General features: G+C 28.2%; 1 protein-coding gene across 1 annotated transcript in view; it reads right to left on the bottom strand.

Annotated features, from left to right (window-relative positions):
- Nucleotides 1–19,558, bottom strand: part of LOC123295159 — a 93,085-nt gene that overhangs the window by 10,336 nt on the left and 63,191 nt on the right. Inside the window, exon 2 of the mRNA XM_044876392.1 lies at nt 15,088–15,196. Within this exon, the coding sequence (XP_044732327.1) occupies nt 15,088–15,196 (109 nt within the window). The remainder of the gene's footprint in view (nt 1–15,087; nt 15,197–19,558) is intronic.

Consider the following 19,558-nt stretch of genomic DNA (forward strand, 5'->3'; position numbering starts at 1 on the left):
AATAACGAGTCCTAATGTAAAATTTCTTCTATCTCTTTCTAGTTACAGATTTGAGCTATATAGCCTCCTACGTCTAATTCATAAGTTTTGTTAGCTGCCGCTCCATTATTTTGTGTATTATAATGATGTTTTTATTTTAAATCTAGAAATAATACAGAATATCACTCACATATTCATTTTTCTAATTCATTTTCAGAGATAAAGTGTTGTCATTATGAAATTGAATTATAAAATCAAAACAAATCGTAATTAAAAAGAAAAAAAATTAGAATAGACTTAAAAACTTTGTTTACTTCCCTGCGCCAACACAATTTTATTTTTTACTTCCCTGCGCCAACACAATTTTATTTCTGTAATACTTGCATATAGATGTAAAGCTAACTAGCCGTTTTTTAAAGTACGGGGAGCTCCAAATTTTTAATTTCACTTCCAACTTAAAACTGTAATTAAAATACAAGAGTCGCGAAAATCCAGTCCATTGAGACAATCAATAAGGAAACGTTCCGAGAATACTAGTTTAGAAAGTTAGAATTTTGGCCATTACTCAGACATTGTGTGTTTAATGATCGAATGAATTTGATTTTGTTCGATTTTTCAATTTTTTTCGGTTTTGTGCAATTTTTTAAGGGACAATTTTTTTCTTTCATAAATTTGACAAAATCAGAAACACTTTGTTTTGGAAATCGATAAAAATCGGCAAATAGAATAATTTTGACCCCAAAAATACGAGAATCAAGTCCATTTAACTATTAGTGGTGTATTTTCGATAATATTGCCGTAAATGCTATAGGGCGCGTCAAATTTTGACGAGACTTTTAGTAGTTTTTTGAGTCATTTTTCCCTCAATACTCCAAAAACAGAGAGTAAAATCCCCATACATTGTGTAGATTTCTGCCATTCTAGCGTAGTCGTATTCGATTCACATTAATCGATTTTTTTTCTTAGAAAAATAACATTGTTTGCGTGACACCTTGTCCATAGGTATGAGAATAATAATTTAAAAAAATATAAATTATAATTTGATATCATCATCATATTAATAATAATCATAATCATAAAAAAATGCCGTTTAAAAAATGAATTGTAACTGTACATAATATATTTTTATTTAAATATTATTACATTTAATATATTTATTTATAAAAGTTTTAAAAAATATAATTATTTATAAACACACAAAATTGTCATTTATATTATATTACTAATATAATTATAATGGTTTTTAACAGAATTTGTTAAAAGATTTTTATAAATGGAACAAAAAAAATAGGAATACAAAAAATTCATTTAGAAAAAAGAATTATATGAAACAGATGTTCAACAAATATCATTTGGAACTAATAAAACAAAATATGTATTTATAAATCGAAACTTTGAAAAGGGACCGACTTGTCTTAATTTAAAAGAACTATTACTTATTCTAAATAAGTATATTTCTATTTAAGATAGTTCAATCGTGACAATTCGAACTTAAAATAAAGTATACTATTTGTACATCTTATAAATATGGGAAAAAATCACCTACACAAATGAAATTTATAAATTTAAAAACCCTCGACAGTTAAATCCTTAAAAATTGCATTATGTTTCAATAAAACAACAAACAGGAATTTATAAAAAAAACTTTTAACAAAAAGAAAACCGACTTCAAAAGAAAAAACTTTTACAAAACAAATTAATATGCACTAAAAAGTAAAAAAAATACCGATAATATAATGTAGTTAAAATTATTTTTATTTTTGGAGTCGGTGTCAGCCAAGGACACAACTCTAACAGAACAGTTTGCTACATTAGCTTGGCTGACACCGACTCCAAAAATAACAATAATTTTAACTACATTACATTATCGTTATTTTTTTACTTTTTAGTGCATATGAATTTGTTTTGGGAAAGTTTTTCTTTTGAAGTCGGTTTTCTTTTTGTTAAAAGTTTTTTAAAGAAATTGGTTGGCGTGATATTGAGTATTCGTCCTCTTGTCGTGCATACTTAATGCAAATTTTAAGACTTTTATGGTTTTCTCATGGATTCCCTTGTCAGAAGTGGACCAAAATGAAATGGTACCATACGGGAAGCAGAGCTTTCAAACAGATAATCTTAACTTTCACCCAGTCGAAAGTTCTGAGGTAACAAACATTAAAAAAAAATACAGTCGAATTGAGAACCTGCATTTTTGTTTGAAGTCGGTTAAAAATCAAAGTATCTCTTCTCGTAATATTTGAAAAACGTTTTTTTTTTGTCAGATTCATCCGGAAAATATGACATTACTTCATGTTACCAATGACCATGTTACCTATTGTGCTTCAAGCGTTTTAATTTTTATGAATCAAACACAAACAAAACTTTAAATTATTTAGAAATAATGGAAGACCCAAATTAAATTTTTTTTGAATACAAAATTTTTTTTAACAATATTAGTTAAATAGTAAAATAGACATCTAAGTAAAAATCTAATAAATATTTAGTTCAAAATAGTAAAAAAAAGAGTCAGAGATGAAAGTAATGTAGAAATATATTACTTAGTAAAGTAATAATAAAATACTCACAAGTCGTGATTAATTTATCTATAGGTACTTAATATATAAAACTATTTAAATTTTTAATGGTCGTAATATAAATATCGTTTAAAATAAATAAAAAGACTCTATTAATGAAAAATTAGTTGGTATTTAAGGTATTGCAAGCACGACATCAAAGTAAAGACAGGTACATTTACACAAGTACTTAGTATTAATCGAAATGTTAAGTTACTACAAGCTGCAGGCTGATGTGTGTGTGTCTGTGTCTGTCTATCTGTCTATGGCATCATAGCGCCTAAATCGGACGAGCCGAATTTGATTTTTTTTCGATTGAAAGGAAATTTAATGGAGAGTGTTCTTAGCTATGTTTCAATTGCTAGCTTAGGGTTTCGTTCCCGGAACAACTTAAAATTACGAAAAAGTGCCTGTTTAGGGATCCGTAGCCCAAAAAAATTGTCAGGGAATTTGAAATTTTGTAAATTTCACTTGTCTTAAATTTTATCAGTTCCATAATTCTTTAATTATATTAAAATATCAATTTTAATAATGTATCAGAAAATTTAAAAAAAAATATTTTAAAACTACTTAAAAACTAAAAGCAATTCATCCAATTTTCTTTAGAATATTTTTTAAATTTTAAACTGAAGAAGAAATAATATACTTCGAAACGTGAATCGATTATACTTGTTAAAATTTAGCCTCTAAAAATTATTTCCAATATTTATTTTATGATTTTTGGTATACGGTTTTTCTGAGCGATTTCTGGCGAGTGAAAAATGATATATATCAATCCCAAATTAATATCAATCGTTCCGTAATTATGTGATGTGTATCAGAAAAGATGACGTGATGAAAGTAGGGGTTTTGCAAGAATCTATACTAATTATAAAGCTGAAGAGTTTGTTTGTTTGTTTGAACGCGCTAATCTCAGGAACCGCTGGTCTGATTTGAAAAAGTTTTTTTCTTTCAGTTTTGGAGAGTAGATTTATCGAGGAAGGCTATAGACTATATTATATTTTTTTTTAAATTAGGGATCCTTACTAAAAGTCCAATAATGTAACCCAAGGTGTAGAAAAATGACCCGAAAAAATCCTTATCCTTACACGGCACGGCGTGCGTTGCGATATTTTACATTAAAAAAAAGAGAGCCAGAGAGGTGAAAGCTATAACACGGTGGTTTTTATCAGTATTTATTTTTAAGCTCAGAAATGCGAATGGGTATCAAGCTTGTGGAATAACAAAATTTGGAATTTCTTGGTTAGTATTTGTTGTAATAGAAAATAAATTTTACCTTGGTTTAATTTGCTTTTCTCTCTAATATTTATTATACGAAGATATTGTGTTCGTACATCTTTAGGGAAAAATAAAATATTTAAAAGATATACTTTTTCTAAAATAATGCAATAAAATTTTAAATAACATGCATTTAGATTTTAAAAACATTTAATTTCATATAATTTTATAAAATGATCATATATTTTATTATTACTTTGAGATTGAACAATGTTGATTACAATATACGGTTGTACCTATACGTTTTATTATAATTTATTTATCTGTAAAAATAACCTTTTTATAATTATTTTAATGTACAAATCTAATCAATAATATTGATACTTACAATAAGAGGCTAAAACTATAATGAATAATTGTATGTTATTTTAATAGTTCATCCCATCTAATGTTCATTTTAATCCATTTTGTCAGAGAAATCGTTAAAGAGTTAAAGTTTATCCTTAAGGCGGTAACTATGAATGTATACTGTGACTTTTAAAAACCATGTATATATGAAATATACATAGTATATTAAGTTTAGTCCCAAGTATGTAACACTTAAAATATTGATGGTACGAAAAAAATTTTGGTATATAACTCACATAGGACCCATCTTGTAAACCGTTAGAGATAGAAGAAAAGTTTAAATGTAAAAAATGTTCCTTATAAAAAAATAAACAACTTTTGTTTGAAACATTTTTTTGTAAACATCACTGTTTACTCACGAGGGCACACATTAGGTGTAAATTTTATAGTATGTGGGATTATCAGTTATGTATGTGTGACAGGTATATGTGTAATGTGATACTTCTGTACATATATTTTACCTGTGTAAAACAATCCCTACCCCTATTTCGACTGTTGTGGAAGAGGGATAAGCGAGAGCAAGAAAGGTGGAAGCTATAACGCAGTGTCCTTTACTTTTAAGCCCAGCGAGGCGGGTGGATATTAAGCTAGTGTGCAATAAATTTTCCCATGAATTTAATAGGTAATTTTCGTAGATGACAAATCAATAATCATCTTATGAGTCCCATTCTAAATATTATGGGTTTCCACACAAGTTTTATATTGAAATTTCTATGTAATTTTTTTTAGGAATATTTATTTGACAAACTTTTATAATCAATTCATGAGAATACAAAACGTCTGCTATACAGTCGTTATGGCGTAGGTTAAAATAATTCAACCAAAAAATTTCAGACCCGCTCAATTTTTATAAGCTCGTGTACAGATAATAAAATAGTAATATAATTTATTTGCAATAGTTCAATAAATAATAAATAAACTGCAACGGTGGGTTTGGTTTTAATTCACACATCAATAAACATGTAAAAAATGTTTATTTTTAATACAATTTAGTTCACTAATTCAATGCTTAGATACTGTGAGAATTTATATTCTAAAAATGAGATAAATTAGAAATATGAAAATTAACAGTTACAGTTTAAATACCCTGCATATATTGTAATCATACAAATAATAAGATGAAAAATTTCAAAATTTTCAAATTAGATACTGTGTGAGAAACAGATAACGATTATAACGCTTTTGAACTAAAAATGAAGTTTAAGGTTATTTTTTTTAAAAGATATAAAGAACTTTTCGAATGGGAGATGGGTTTTTATAATTTTCTAAATTAATATAGTCTGCTTGGATGTAATAAGACATATATAAAAATAATTGTGTCTATTGTTAGAAAATCATAATTTTGTGATGAAACTTTATCGCATGCTTTCGGTAAACTTATGGGAGAAACAAAAGTACTTACTTAAACTAGAATAAATTCTTAAAAAAAAAAAAACGCGTTTTTCAAGCATCCTTCACGTTCCAATCATTTTTGCCATCGTTTAGTTTACGGTTTGTTGAAGTATGAGGTAAATAATTATCTTATTCTAAACAAATTAATTTAATAATTATGGTGGGGTTGCAAATAAATGTTACGGAATTTCATACTTCGTCGTTGATAAATACACATCTAGAAATTGGTGTGTGGCACATAAGGCTGAGCCTATTAAGGAAGTTCGAAGAAATTTTATGTAATATAATTTTCCAAAGTTAAAAAATGACGATGAAAGCTTGTCAGCCCTAAGAGCAAGTGTATAAGAATCCAAAAATAATCATTTTCGAAACTAATTTTCTGAGAAATTAGATGGTGAATTATTTTGAAATTTGGAGAATACATTAATAATATATTCATTTTTGTATACTGTATTTCAAAATTTAAACTTTACATAAAATGAGTGGTAAATTCACTCGAACTTCTTTTATATCTATGAAAAGTCTTGTTAGTGGGGCGTTCGCTTTCACACAGCTCCGGAATTTTTGTATCGTGTAAGCAAGTTTCAATCTGTCAGATATCTAAAATCTGTCGTTTTTGTGTTACAGAAAGATAATTAAATAATAAATGCAACAATCGTTTAGCCCTTTAAACCAATAATAAAAATTAATATTATTACAAGTGAAAACAAACAACTGACTGAGTTAACTGTTTAAATTTCATGTATAGACAGTGTTGATTACTCTGTCACATTACACATACATACATGTCACACATATATAACTGATATTCCCATATAATACATACTATACAATTTGCGCATATTTTGAGCTTTCACGTGTAAACAGAGGTATTTACGAAAAAATGTTTCAAACAAAAGTTGTTTATTTTTTTACAATTAAAATTTTGATTTATCTCTAACGGTTTACAACATGGGTTTACAAGACGGTTTATAAGAAGACCTAATTGACCTATGTGGCTCATTTACGAACTTGACCTCTTTTTTTACGTCCTAAGCACGCTATAAAAATTTCAGTTTGATATTTCTTTTTGTTTTTGAGTAATCGTGATGACAGACGGACAGACAGACAGGCGAAAAGACAGTCGGAAATGGACTAATTAGGTGATTTTATGAACACCTATATCAAAATTTTGTTCATAGTATCAATATTTTTAAGCGTTGAGACTAAACTTATAGGTATACTTAAGTATACATCGGTATATTTCATATACATGGTATAAAAACCTGTTAATTAAAAATAAATCGGTAAATGGTTTTAAATGAAAATTTTTAAGTTACTATAATTTTCTTTTTAATTAATTCAAAAGGAAACGTTGTTAGTACAAAAGTATAATTGAATTCATTATCAAGTGTATATGTAATATCCAAGGAAATACAAAATAGAAGCATCGTAATATTATGGTCTAATGCATTTTTATCACATCATTAAATCTAGGAAATGATATTTATAATATTTTGAAGTGCACATAAATATAGGAAAAACTTTAAATCACAGCATATCCATCCTATCTATATCTATCATCATTTATTATCTTATTATTATCATTATTATTAATTTTATTTTATTATTACGTAGATAAATAAATAAATTGCATTAATTTTTTATATTACCTTTTTATTATTTATTAAAGAAACATTTGTCAAATTAATTTTATTTGTTCATTAAGTGTATTGTTATTTCTTTTCTATTTAGTATCAAAGAGAAAATGGTACCAACTTTTTAATCATAATTCTGGGTGATATCTCTAATCTGTAGCAGAGGAGATATTCTTAAAATTATAGGAAGTTTCAATCTTAGTGATTGATTCGAAGTAATTTCTTAGTAAATCGTGTTTTGTATTAACAATTCTAGAGCCAGACATACTATTTAACAATCATTTTGTAAATAGTCCGTGGGACAGCACCCTTTTTGTTAAATGATTAATACATACTTGAAACTTCGTGAGTGGCTTCCTTTTGGCGAGCCTACAAACCTTAATCTCCACTACTCTTCGAAATAACATCATGTTTAAGCTATCGGTTTGAAAAAACACAGCAGGGAATTTGTTGGTCACTGTAATCACTTGAAAACATAAATAATTATTAAACAATTCAGCAAAAGTGAACTATGTATGTATTGTAAAACAAAAATACTTAAGTAGAAAATGTTCGAGGGGGTAGACAAGTTCATCGGTGCATGTATATTTTTCTTGGACAAAGTAGTTTGTTTTATTGTGGTATAAAGTCGTATTATTGTTTAATAATTATTAATGTTATCAAAGCCGTATTATTGTTATCAAGTGGTCAAATTTTCTGCTGCGTTTTTTCAGACCAATATCTTAAATATGATGTTATCATTCTTATTTTAAACACTGCACTTTCGCAAAAAGTCGAAGAGAAAAAGTTTGGTAGACTTGGCAAAAGTAAGCCACTCACGAAGTTTCAAGTATATGTATTCATCAATTAAAAAAAAGGATGCTGCCCGGCGGACTGAAAGGCTGGGCCAAATTTAAGAGGCTGCTGCCAAGGTCGTATCTAACCAATTTCTAATCTACGAAAATTTGCATAGCCGTCGACTAAAAAGACTTTCAGAGGGTTACTAAATATTCATTGAGGACGATAATCAAATAAGAACTTATTTTGACAGACAAGCAAATTATCGTCGCCTGACACTTTGAAAGGTGCCACGCTAAACGATCTTTGTAATACGATTGAATTTTGAATACTTGGTTTTTTCGGCAATGTGCACTAGTAAACGTAGTTAACGCAATCGATCTCAGATCTCAGGTAGTTCTTTTTTTCGTTTTTTTAAGAAACCCCTTTCTTTTATTAAACATGGGTATGCAAGAAGTCATATCTTACATATTGATCCCCTGGGAGAAATTTTTTATCCCCGTTATCTACTAGTCTTTAAAATCTTTTCGCTAAGGCATCATATAATCTGACAACCGGTTACATGCAATTTTTTTTTACATTGTTGGTGAATTTTAATGTTATTTTAATTTAATAAGCAAGCATAACTTGATGAATGATGATAGAAATATGATTCCCATTTTAAAACAACCGAATATGGTAAAGACCGTATAATAATAAATACATCAACAAATATTTAAAATTTCAAAATGGCAAGATTACATAAATATTAAATATATTCTTTTATGCATGTTTTAGTAACTGAATGAAACGAATACTGACTATCTGTCTACAGTCACGATTACAATGTTGAAATGAACAATATATTTATTGGATGATTCAGAATACAAGCAACTTTTATACCATGTATATAAAATATACCAAGGTATACTAAGTTTAGTCCCAAGTTTGTAACGCTTAAAAATATTGATGCAACGAACAAAATTTTGGTATAGGTGTTCATAAAATCACCTAATTAGTCCATTTCCGTCTGCCATTAAAATTACTCAAAAACGAAAAGAGATATCAAGCTGAAATTTTTATAGCGTGCTTAGGACGTAAAAAGTGAGGTCAAGTTCGTAAATGAGCAACATAGGTCAATTGGGTTTTAGGTCCGTAGGACCCACCTTGTAAACCGTTAGAGATAGAACGAAAGCTTAAATGTAAAAAATGTTCTTTATAAAAAATTAAACGCAACGAGAGAGCGCAAATTATGTGCAATTTGTATAGTAACCTACATAAACCTTATAAATATAGATCAAATTAGTAATATTTTAAGTTTTTTGTAATATTTTAAGTTGTAAATTTCAGGTTTTGATATTTTAGATTCTTACTTGCGATGTCCCAAAGCTTTTGGCCCCCTTCTGCCCTTTGTCACACAATGACAAATTTTGTTAATAATCTCCCCTCCCCTTAACGTGCGACGTAATTTATGGATAGCCCTGTTGGGATATGGTGTTGAAATTTGAATTAAAGCAAATATCAATTTCATTTCAAAATAAATTATTAACCCCCGAACCAAAAAAAGGGGGGTTATAAGTTTGACTGCTATGTGTCTGTATGTTTGTGTGTGACATCGTATCACCTGAATGGATGAATTGATTTGAATTTTTTTTTGTTTCGTTTGAAAGCTAATTTAATGGGGAGTGTCCTTAGCTATGTTTCAAGTGCGAGTTTAGGTTTCCGTCCCCGGAACAACTTAAAAAATAGGCGATGATCCTCAAAATCAGTTCAGTTTGAAGAAGGCTCTAAGAAAAAAGGTAATTTAATAGAGAGTGTTTTTAGCTACGTTTTAAGTGCGAATTTAGGGTTCCATATCTAAAAAATTTCTCGAGGATTTTTTAAATTTTGTAAACTTGTTTTTATTATTAATTTAAATCATCACGAGAATCAAGGTTAAATTTATTTTTGAACATCGATTAAAAATATTTAGCTTGACCCACTGAAAATACGAAATACGATCGGCACAATCGTTAACGCTGCCATGGAGATCTTCACTTCAATACTTTCGGTTCAAAACCGCCATCATAGTTTTACCTCCCAACGAAGAACATTGTCAAAGAAAAAGAGGAATTCAGAGCCCCATATCGTAAGATAAAAATTCTTTGAAATGAACGCAGATCAGACCATACTCCAAGACGGAAAAAATGTTAGTATGTTAGTAAGTTATTTGTTGGTATATTAGTAAATTCTCTTCCACTTGAAAAATAAGGATAGTTATACTGCACCATTCTGTACATGATATGCCGTTTACATAAGAATACATACACAATGCTATATAATAAATATAATACAATATATTAAAAAGATTATTTCTTCTTATATTTATATTAAAATAAAATGTAAATATTTAACATATATTTATAATTTATGTAAATAAAATTATAAATTATTATACTTATTTGTTCTAAATAACAAAATATATGTTGTCTGAATTCTGAAAAATTTCCCAATTGAAAGTAAAACAAAAATTTAATAATAATACAAAACTTCACACATTTAAAAAATCTTCTTTTTCTTAATTATTTATCATCATCATCAGTCAATTACATAAAATTATTTTGAATTTTTTTATTTTTAAGTGGTTTTTTTCTGCATAATTTTTTAAGGTAGTTTCTTCATAAGATCACTTTTTTTAGTAGTTTCATAGGATTGAAAAATGATATTAAACAGTCAGTTACCTAATTAATTTAATATATTTATGTTTCGATTGTGAAATATTTATAATTAAAAAAGAATATAATTACCATGGAATAGACCAAACAAGTAAAAAAGGCATAATAATTCCTGATAAAAATAATATACTATATGGGTTTTCAGAGTACAGTAAGGAACTACCTTAAAATATGTGACTGACGGCATTTATGTATGAACATGAAAAGTACAATTGAACCATTATTGTGCACAGGAAATTAATAATATTTTTCATTATTAAATTTGTTGTTGACATTTCAAATAGAAAAACTAGAGGCCGGATTCACAAATTGTATAAAATTTCTCTTTCTAAACCATTTATTCTTCCCCTTCTTAAACTACCATCGCCAAAAACAAAAATAATATTCATTATACGTATTTAGAGTAAACTATAGTAGCTCAGCTTTTTAAAGCATAACCAATTCCGTGCGCGGTATGCCTAGTGTAGTGGGTTCGACTCCTGCTGTCACAACAAAAATGAATTTAATTAATAGTTGTGATGGGCTGGTGTAGTGCATACTCAGCCTTTAAAAATAATTGAGGAGCTGATAAATAAAATTATCAGCGGAAATGGTGGAAAAAAACATATGGTATCACAATGGACTAAGTTTATCTCTCGTGGAGGCGAGTGTTTATGAGCTTCAGAAAACGTACTTAAGCTCGTTCAATGCGGTATTTTTAACGGTTTGTTTGGGTTGTTTTTAATTGCAGTATTCTGAATTTGTCTGTTTCTAGAATTTCATGTACGATCGAAACTTTTATTGGTTTCATCTCGACTTAGAGGAGGACGTGGAAATAATCGGTAATAATAACACGAGGTTTCAAGCCGAGACTATAAGGGAATTCTCCTACTGCAACCATAACGTTTTAATGTTTGCGTTTCAAAACTATGCTGGCGTCACCAGTTTGAGAAAGTCTTATTATCTATTTCGTTTGATTTTGGTATCATAGTTCAAAAACAGATAGCTACTTATTAAACTTGTTGTAATCCAATATATTTGTTTTAATCCAATTTAAAAAAATAGCTCTAAAAGTTTTCAATCATCTATTTTAATTCGAACCATTTTGTTTTTTAAACCCTCGATCCAAAAAAATGGGTGTTATAAGTTTGACCGCTATATGTGTGTGTCTGCCTGTGGCATCGTAACGCCTGAACGGATGAACCGATTTGGATTTTTTTAGTTTCGTTTGAAAGATTATTTAAAAGAGAGCGTTCTTGGCTATGTTTCAAGCGCGAGTTAAGGGTTCCGTACCTGGAACAACTAAAAAATAGACGATCATCTTCAAAATCGGTTTAGTTTAAGAGAAGGCTCTAAGGAAAAAGGCGATTTAATGGAGACTGTTCTTAGATATGTTCCAAGTACGAGTTTAGGGTTCCATACCCAAAAAAATTGAAGGGAAGCATTTTAAATTTTGTAAATTTCATTAATTAAAACACTATTTCATTAACATTTGCAAATGTAATTTACTTAAAACAGCCAGTTTCAACAAAATATTGATTTGTCCATATATATATATATATATGAATCGTTAGATAACAAATGAACCATAATCTCATAATTAATTTTGTCTGAATACGGATTGTTTCTATAATCGCATAATCTTCTCCGAAATAGAATTAAATCCAACCTCTACTTATAATTTAGATTTAGAATAACAATATTATACCTACTCTGTTTTACATTCATTAGATTAACCTAAATATATAAATAATATGGATTCTTATTTAATTAAATACATATGTATAATGCATGTATAAATTTTATTACAAATATGAACAATGAACTTATTTCCATAAAAATTGTCGTAAAGAATTTCATTAATTGTAGATTGTTATCAAGAGTGAGTAAACTTTATTAAACTTTCTCATATATAAATTATTAAATTTCTTATTCATTTCATGTATAAAACAATTGAATTATGTCTTACAAGCAAGCAGGTGTAAGTTTTAAGAAAAGTTATATTTATGTTACAATATGTGAAGGTGAGGAATATTAATTTAACGACTTTAAATTTCTTTCGAATTTTGAATATTTTAAAGAAATTTTCGTGGATTCGTGTCAAATAGATCTTCAAGTTATCAAAGCTTAGACCAATAAGTACACAAACTAAGCTTTGTCTATCTTTCCGCACAGTGAAGTTGTGCCAACATCTGAGATCAAAAAATACAGAGACATTTATCAATAAAACATTCATTGAATGTCAAATTTTCATGTTGCAAAATGTTTTACATATAACATCGTGATTTCACTGAACTTTTTCGTTTTTTTAATTAAAAAAATACTTATCACGTATCACGAAAAAAACACTTTGTTTTGACATTTCTACACCTCCGCCATGATGGATTTGACCGTAGAGATCGGCGGCGTAGAGATCTCACCGTTTTCAGTCAAAGTGGTTTAGAGTTTTGAGTTAATTTTGCGTGGTTCAGTTTCTCGGATATCCGAATATCTTGTAAGTGGCAGTTTCTACAAATTGGATAGAGTTTAGTTCATTCCCCGACTAAAAAGAGATTGATTTGATTTTGATTAATTAATCTACTAATACATTAATTTTAAAAAATATTCGATATTAAGTAACTTAGTAAAACATAGCAATTTGTTATGTTTTATTGCGCAGTTAGGTATTATAGTTACATGATAAAATTAGTAGGCGACAAAAAAATTAATTTTATGATTGTTTTTAATCATAAAAGTTATAAATGAAAAATAAAACCAAATTATTTAATTTTCATATAATTTTTCCATCTTAATTTTGATGGCTCTCGAAAAATTTAATATTATTGGGTAATAATTAAACCAAAAGAAAACAAGTTTTTGTATGATTCTAGTAAAAGTCGAAATCAGATAGCAACAGATCGTAAATATTTCTGTACATGTGTTTCCACTTTCTGAAGTGAAGTTTTATCCAGTGAGCTTAGAAAATCGATACACAATTCTATCCCTAGAAATTGAGAAATGTTATTGTTTGCATGTGGCTTCAATTTCCATGGTAACCACTTAAACATTTGTGTTTACAAGACCGTAAACTGATTACTGAATAACCAAATCTTTTAATCAAAGACACCTCAAATTTTCTGTTGCTTTTTCATTATGCCTTAGAGTAGCGAAGAAGGTTTGCGTTAAGTAATAGTTAGAAACTTTAGCATACCATCAGCTGGGTTAAATTACTCAAATTTACACACCAAAAGTGTCTAATTTTGTCTCTTATGGCTACTAAAATAATCACATATTTTAAATTTTCTAAATTTTACTAAGTAAATAAATAACTTCGTTTTTCATTAAAATATGACTTCGATAAATACTAAAAAATTATACAAGATGGGCTAATAGCTTGTTTTGTAGTTAACCAATCAAAAAATAACTTCAACAAAAATTATAGACTGTAATGGGGGACATCATGTTCTGAAATCAGATTTCATTCTTCGGGTTGCTTTAATAGCCCATTTAGATTCTAATCGGTAAGAATAACACTTCAAATTAGTAATTGATCCTCCTCCCTAATAAATAAATTAATAAGTTTTGTATACATTTTTTCAAAAAAAGTTAGCTTTCGGAGGAAATGCGACTTAATAAATGTTGTTATTGAATTGAATCGCTTATTAATTGTAGGTCAAAGTCCTCTATTGCCCTTGACAACTTTTGGTTGAAGCATTTTTCCGGAGTTAGCGTGTTTTCTTTCGATTAAATGCAACATTGATATATATTTAAGTCACATTTCCTCCGAAAGCTGACGATTTTCGAGAAAAATGGCTTCGATTAAATATGTTATTTTTAATGAGGGTCAACTTTCTAATTTAAAGTGTTATTCTATCTCTTCTAGTTTAGGATCTAAATTGATTATTAAAGAAACTCGAGGAACTAGGTCCAATCTAATATTAGAACTTGATGTCCGCCATCAAACTTTGCAATTTTTGTTTAAGTTATTTTTTATTGGTTAACTACAAAACGAGCTATTAACCATTATAGATTAAAATGGTCCACCTTGTCTACCATTCATTTTTTTGCCCGTTAAATGGCAAATCGTATTTAAATTAAGAGTATACTTCACATCCAGTTTATCCTATTGATACCATGATCTAAATTTAGATTATCAGTTAATTGATTTTAGAAATGGAATACAAAAACTATTAGAATGTTCGTGCTACCTAAATACATTTCTATTGACCTAGGCACTAAACAAATCAATGACAGGACAACATTCATAACCTATTTTCATTCAAACTACATATTATGAATATCAATATTTAGGTCACCACTAATTTGACCTTGATTTGATAACACTTTCAAACTTACAAGATGAAACTATCAACATAAAAAAAATTACAAATCATTCAATTAAAAGGACAAATTTTCCACGGCAGTTTTCGCAGCCTGAAATTACACAAAAAAAAAAAAGAAAAGTGTACATACCTTAATCTCATGATACTTTTCCTCCAAATAATAAGCCATATTCCGTGCTTCTTCATATTTCTGTGATAATTGTATATACTTCTCATAATGTTTCTTAAATAATACGAATCTGAAAAGTAATGAAGTTGGAACTAGAATCGATGCCATAATAAATAAATAAAATTTTTAAGTTCTAAACACAATATCACAAATATTATTTTACAGAGAAACTGAACTTTGAGTGTTAAAAAAGCACTATACAATTCAATAAAATTGACCTTAGTACTATTAAACACGTAACAACGGCATATTTAATTTTAGCTTCCAGTACAATATGAAAATTTTTTTTTATAATTATATTGATGAGACCGAACGTATGATGTTTTAAAAAATGTTCTCTGTCTTTGTAGTGTGTTCACTGTAGTTGATGTTAGAGAATGACGCAAAAATTTATTATAATGTATGAGAAGGGTGTCAAGGTAAGTCATGTTTTTGAATTTTCTCCAAAACTTTCGTTTAAGAAAGACTTCAAACCCATTGTTGCAAGTGTCTGACGGAAAAATATATTTTTCTTTACATTGGAAACAGATTCGATGTCCGAATAAGTCGCTTATTATTACGAATTTTATCGTTAAGTGTATGTAGGAATGTATCAAAGACAATACACGACTTTTACAATAAAATTTCTCTTATTTCAATATTAATCAATATTGATAAGTTTTTTTCGTTTTGAAGCATCCAAAACTGATGCATCATGACGGTCCAAATTTCGGGGTTTAAAATTCCTAATTAAACAAAGAGGAATACAGGTTAGTGACGTCATTGCCCGATATCATCATAGAGATACATATAAAACTTTGGCAATCAATCTTTGAATGCTTATAACTTCTTCGTATTTAATCAATTTTAATTTCACTTTCAAATTTTGTCATGGTATTTAGTCTAGTTTTACATTTATATGCATAATATGACAAATTCCACATAAGGCAACTACATTATTGCCTAACTCCACAATAAAACACGTAATGGGATTGAACCCTTTGGACATAATTGCAATGACCTGAGCTTACCGATATACTTTCTATATTTTTCATATTTCTGTTTTATTATATACATGCAATGTAAATTTCTCTAAAAAATTTTAGAGGCTTGGCCTAAATAGCGGGCCTACCTATACAACTGTCCGCTGTATGTATTTAATGTTATCAGTAAATATTTTTAAAAAAAATTAATTTTGTTAAGGCCAACCATATGTGTGATATGTGATAATTTTAATTGAATACATACCTGTATATTAGGCATTGTTTTAAGTGTTCCGTATCAAAATTTTAGAATATTAATGTGTGGTGTTTGTCCTTGGCCTTGGCGTCTTTGTTCGAAAGTTTACTATTATTATACAGAGTTAAAAAATTTTCAAAATATCCAAGTGTTATAGTGTTTATTTGTTACTTTAATAATTTTCAAAATAGTTAAGGCCATTCAAAAAATAATTTTGTTTAAAAAAAAATTTCGGAAAAAAATATTGGAGTTAAATAATTATAAACTATACAGGCCTCGGTTAATTATGGAGGCACCAAGAAGAGTTAATTTAACATATTTCAAAATTGATAATTTTAAAATGTTGTACTTCCTCTTCTAAAATTAATATACGGGTGTTAAAAAGGTTGAGACTCCCTGAATTTTAGAAAATAATAACTGAATAAAATCTGGACTATGAACTCATTTCAAGATTAAGTCGATTTTTTAAAATGATTACCTATTTAATCAGTTTTTGATTATAAGAATTCTCACAGAATTTTGCATGAAATTAATGAAAAAGCAACATGTAGTGCTCCAGAAAATTTTGAAGTGAACAGTGTCGTCAAAACATCTAATTGTTAAATACATTTAGTTTATGTATTTCAAAGTAAGAAAACCATTCAGCAATTTTATTCTAATACTTTTATACTGAATTCATTTAATAATCAGTTATGAATCTCATTTAAAAAAAATTGGCTTGGCCTTGAAGTGACCAATGGTCTAGGTTAAGGTCAAACTTAAGGATATTATTAGATTGTAAGAGCAATATCCTAAAACTTTTATTTTTCCAGTCATTATTTTCTAAAATTCAAGGGGGCGGGGTCTATAACTTTTTAAGCACCAAATCATTAATACAATTTGGAACATTAACACTTATAATAAGCAGATAATGTCCATGATATCGAGAAATGTACAAGGCTATGCTGGGAATTAAAAGAAAATTCTATTTCGCGGATGCTTGTAATGAGTGCTAGACTATATCAATTGAACTTGTTTCAACTGCATGGAACTAGTACAAAAAATTGTATTCTTTACAATCAGCATGAATAAATTGTAATTTATGGTTTTGTAACGTGTGAAAAATACAATGATCAATGAAGGAGAGGCCCAAAATCTAATTTATTATTGTTTCATACAAATAATAAGTTTTTGTTGCTGTAAAATAATCATATACATAAAATTGTTGAATGCTCCCTGTAAGATGCTCAGCGCTCTTTTGTAAATTAATAAATCACAAAGACGTCATCTTCGGCGAACATGACGGCTACATTTAACACCATGGGATTTCCAAGTATCCCTTCAAAGTTTATAAAACATGCGTTCGTCAAATCAATGCTCGTTTTACAGGCGTTCACACAGGCTTTTTTTACAGGCGATGTCGTAAAGTCGACGCTCGATTTGTATTTACCTGTTTATTAAATGACGCCAGTTTATTTGGACATCAAACAAATGTACTCTAAAGGAATATTTAAAATCGAGATGTGAAATTTTTTGGTAAAAAATAGCGTTTTACGTAGATGATTTTTGACGATGTTTCAGAAACTGTGCATCCAAACATCAAATGAATTCGATTTTTGGATGTGTTGCTCGAGTTTTGTCGCATTTGGAGAAAAGACATTTTTCTCAATATTTTGCAATTTTCCGAAGAGATAATACCATAGAGCTGTAAAGTCATCGCCAAACGGTTTATCGCAGTAGGGAGGGACAGATAAAGTAGGCGCGTCGTTTCTCTTATATGTCTACAATTTCTATCTTTCTCTACCTCAGTCCTTGTGGTCAAAAATTCGCATTTTGCGTTTTCTATGTCTATTCGGCTTTATGGTATTATCTCTATGCAATTTTCTTACCCTATTGAAAATATTGAAAAAGAATTTGGTTCCGAATTTAAAGATATATAGCGCAATCTTGATAGAAGAGTTATAAAAATTGGATTCATTTATTCTATATGCACCTCAATATTTTTGAGAGATTTTTGGAGCTAAGGGTTCAAAGATAATTGAATTATGGTATCATTTTTCTTTCAATGAATCTTTCATAATTTTAACGAAAAATGAATACATAGCAATATAATCATAACATATATAAAGATTAAAAAATTCAAGTACTATATATTGATTTTTCAACGAGTTGTATGTTTCAAATTTAATGTATTTTTGAATCGTGAATTTATATTAATAAAATTATTATATTTTTCAGATACCACCAAGAGGTTCAAGATTTATTTAATTTTTTTGTTTATAAATAAAAGGAATGAATAATTTAGCAATTTATTTATTTAATTCAAGTTCAATTGTACCTATGATAAATAAATCTGGTTTTTATTAATTTTCAATTTATTTATTATGTGTTTATATAATATTTGTTGCTATTATGAAATCAATAATTTATTTATAAAAAAATAAAACCACATGTAATATACATTTTTATTTATTATCTTCATTATTTTAATTTTTGTAGCCTAATAAAAATTTAAGTTACTATATCTAAATTCTATAATGCCATAAAATATACTTTTAAACATTTTAAAGTAATAAATTTTAAGTAATAAGGCAGCTAACAAAAGTTAGAAATATTAAAAAAAAAAATTTGCTGGATGGTGTTATGGCATTGATTGATGCTATTATCGAAATTCATTGCACGATACTTTCTCGATCGACAAGCGATTTCAGCTTGTTTAGTAGTGGTTGACAGTCTGATTGACTGAAGCCAAAAAAAGTCTCATTCGTGTCGTTGGTTGGATAATAAGCTTGCATGAACAAAGTACTCACATTTGAGCACGTGTTACACAATAAATCATAGAAGCTTTGTTTCAAACTACTGTGTAATAATTCAAGTTATGTCATACATCTTCTTATACAATAATCGTTTCTGGAAATCAAGGTTGTTGCGCCTATTCTTTTGTCAAGAACAAAACAATTTAAAAATTTTGTTAGGAAATTTATTAAAAATCAAAATTTATAATATAGGATATTATTTCGGAATAGGGAATCTGACTAAATTTTTTTTATCACTTCAGATGAAAATCTCTCACGAATAGGAAAGTGAAGTTGGTTTTTAAAAATCTTTACTAGTATGCAAGATATGAACGTTTAAAATTCCTAATTAAACAAAGACTAAGATATCCTTTAGTGATGTCATACGGGGGTATCGCCATAGCGTTTTCGTATAAAACTTTGTTTTGCTAAAAGGAGAG

Source organism: Chrysoperla carnea, chromosome 3, assembly GCF_905475395.1.
Source record: "Chrysoperla carnea chromosome 3, inChrCarn1.1, whole genome shotgun sequence".
Lineage (NCBI taxonomy): Eukaryota > Metazoa > Arthropoda > Insecta > Neuroptera > Chrysopidae > Chrysoperla > Chrysoperla carnea.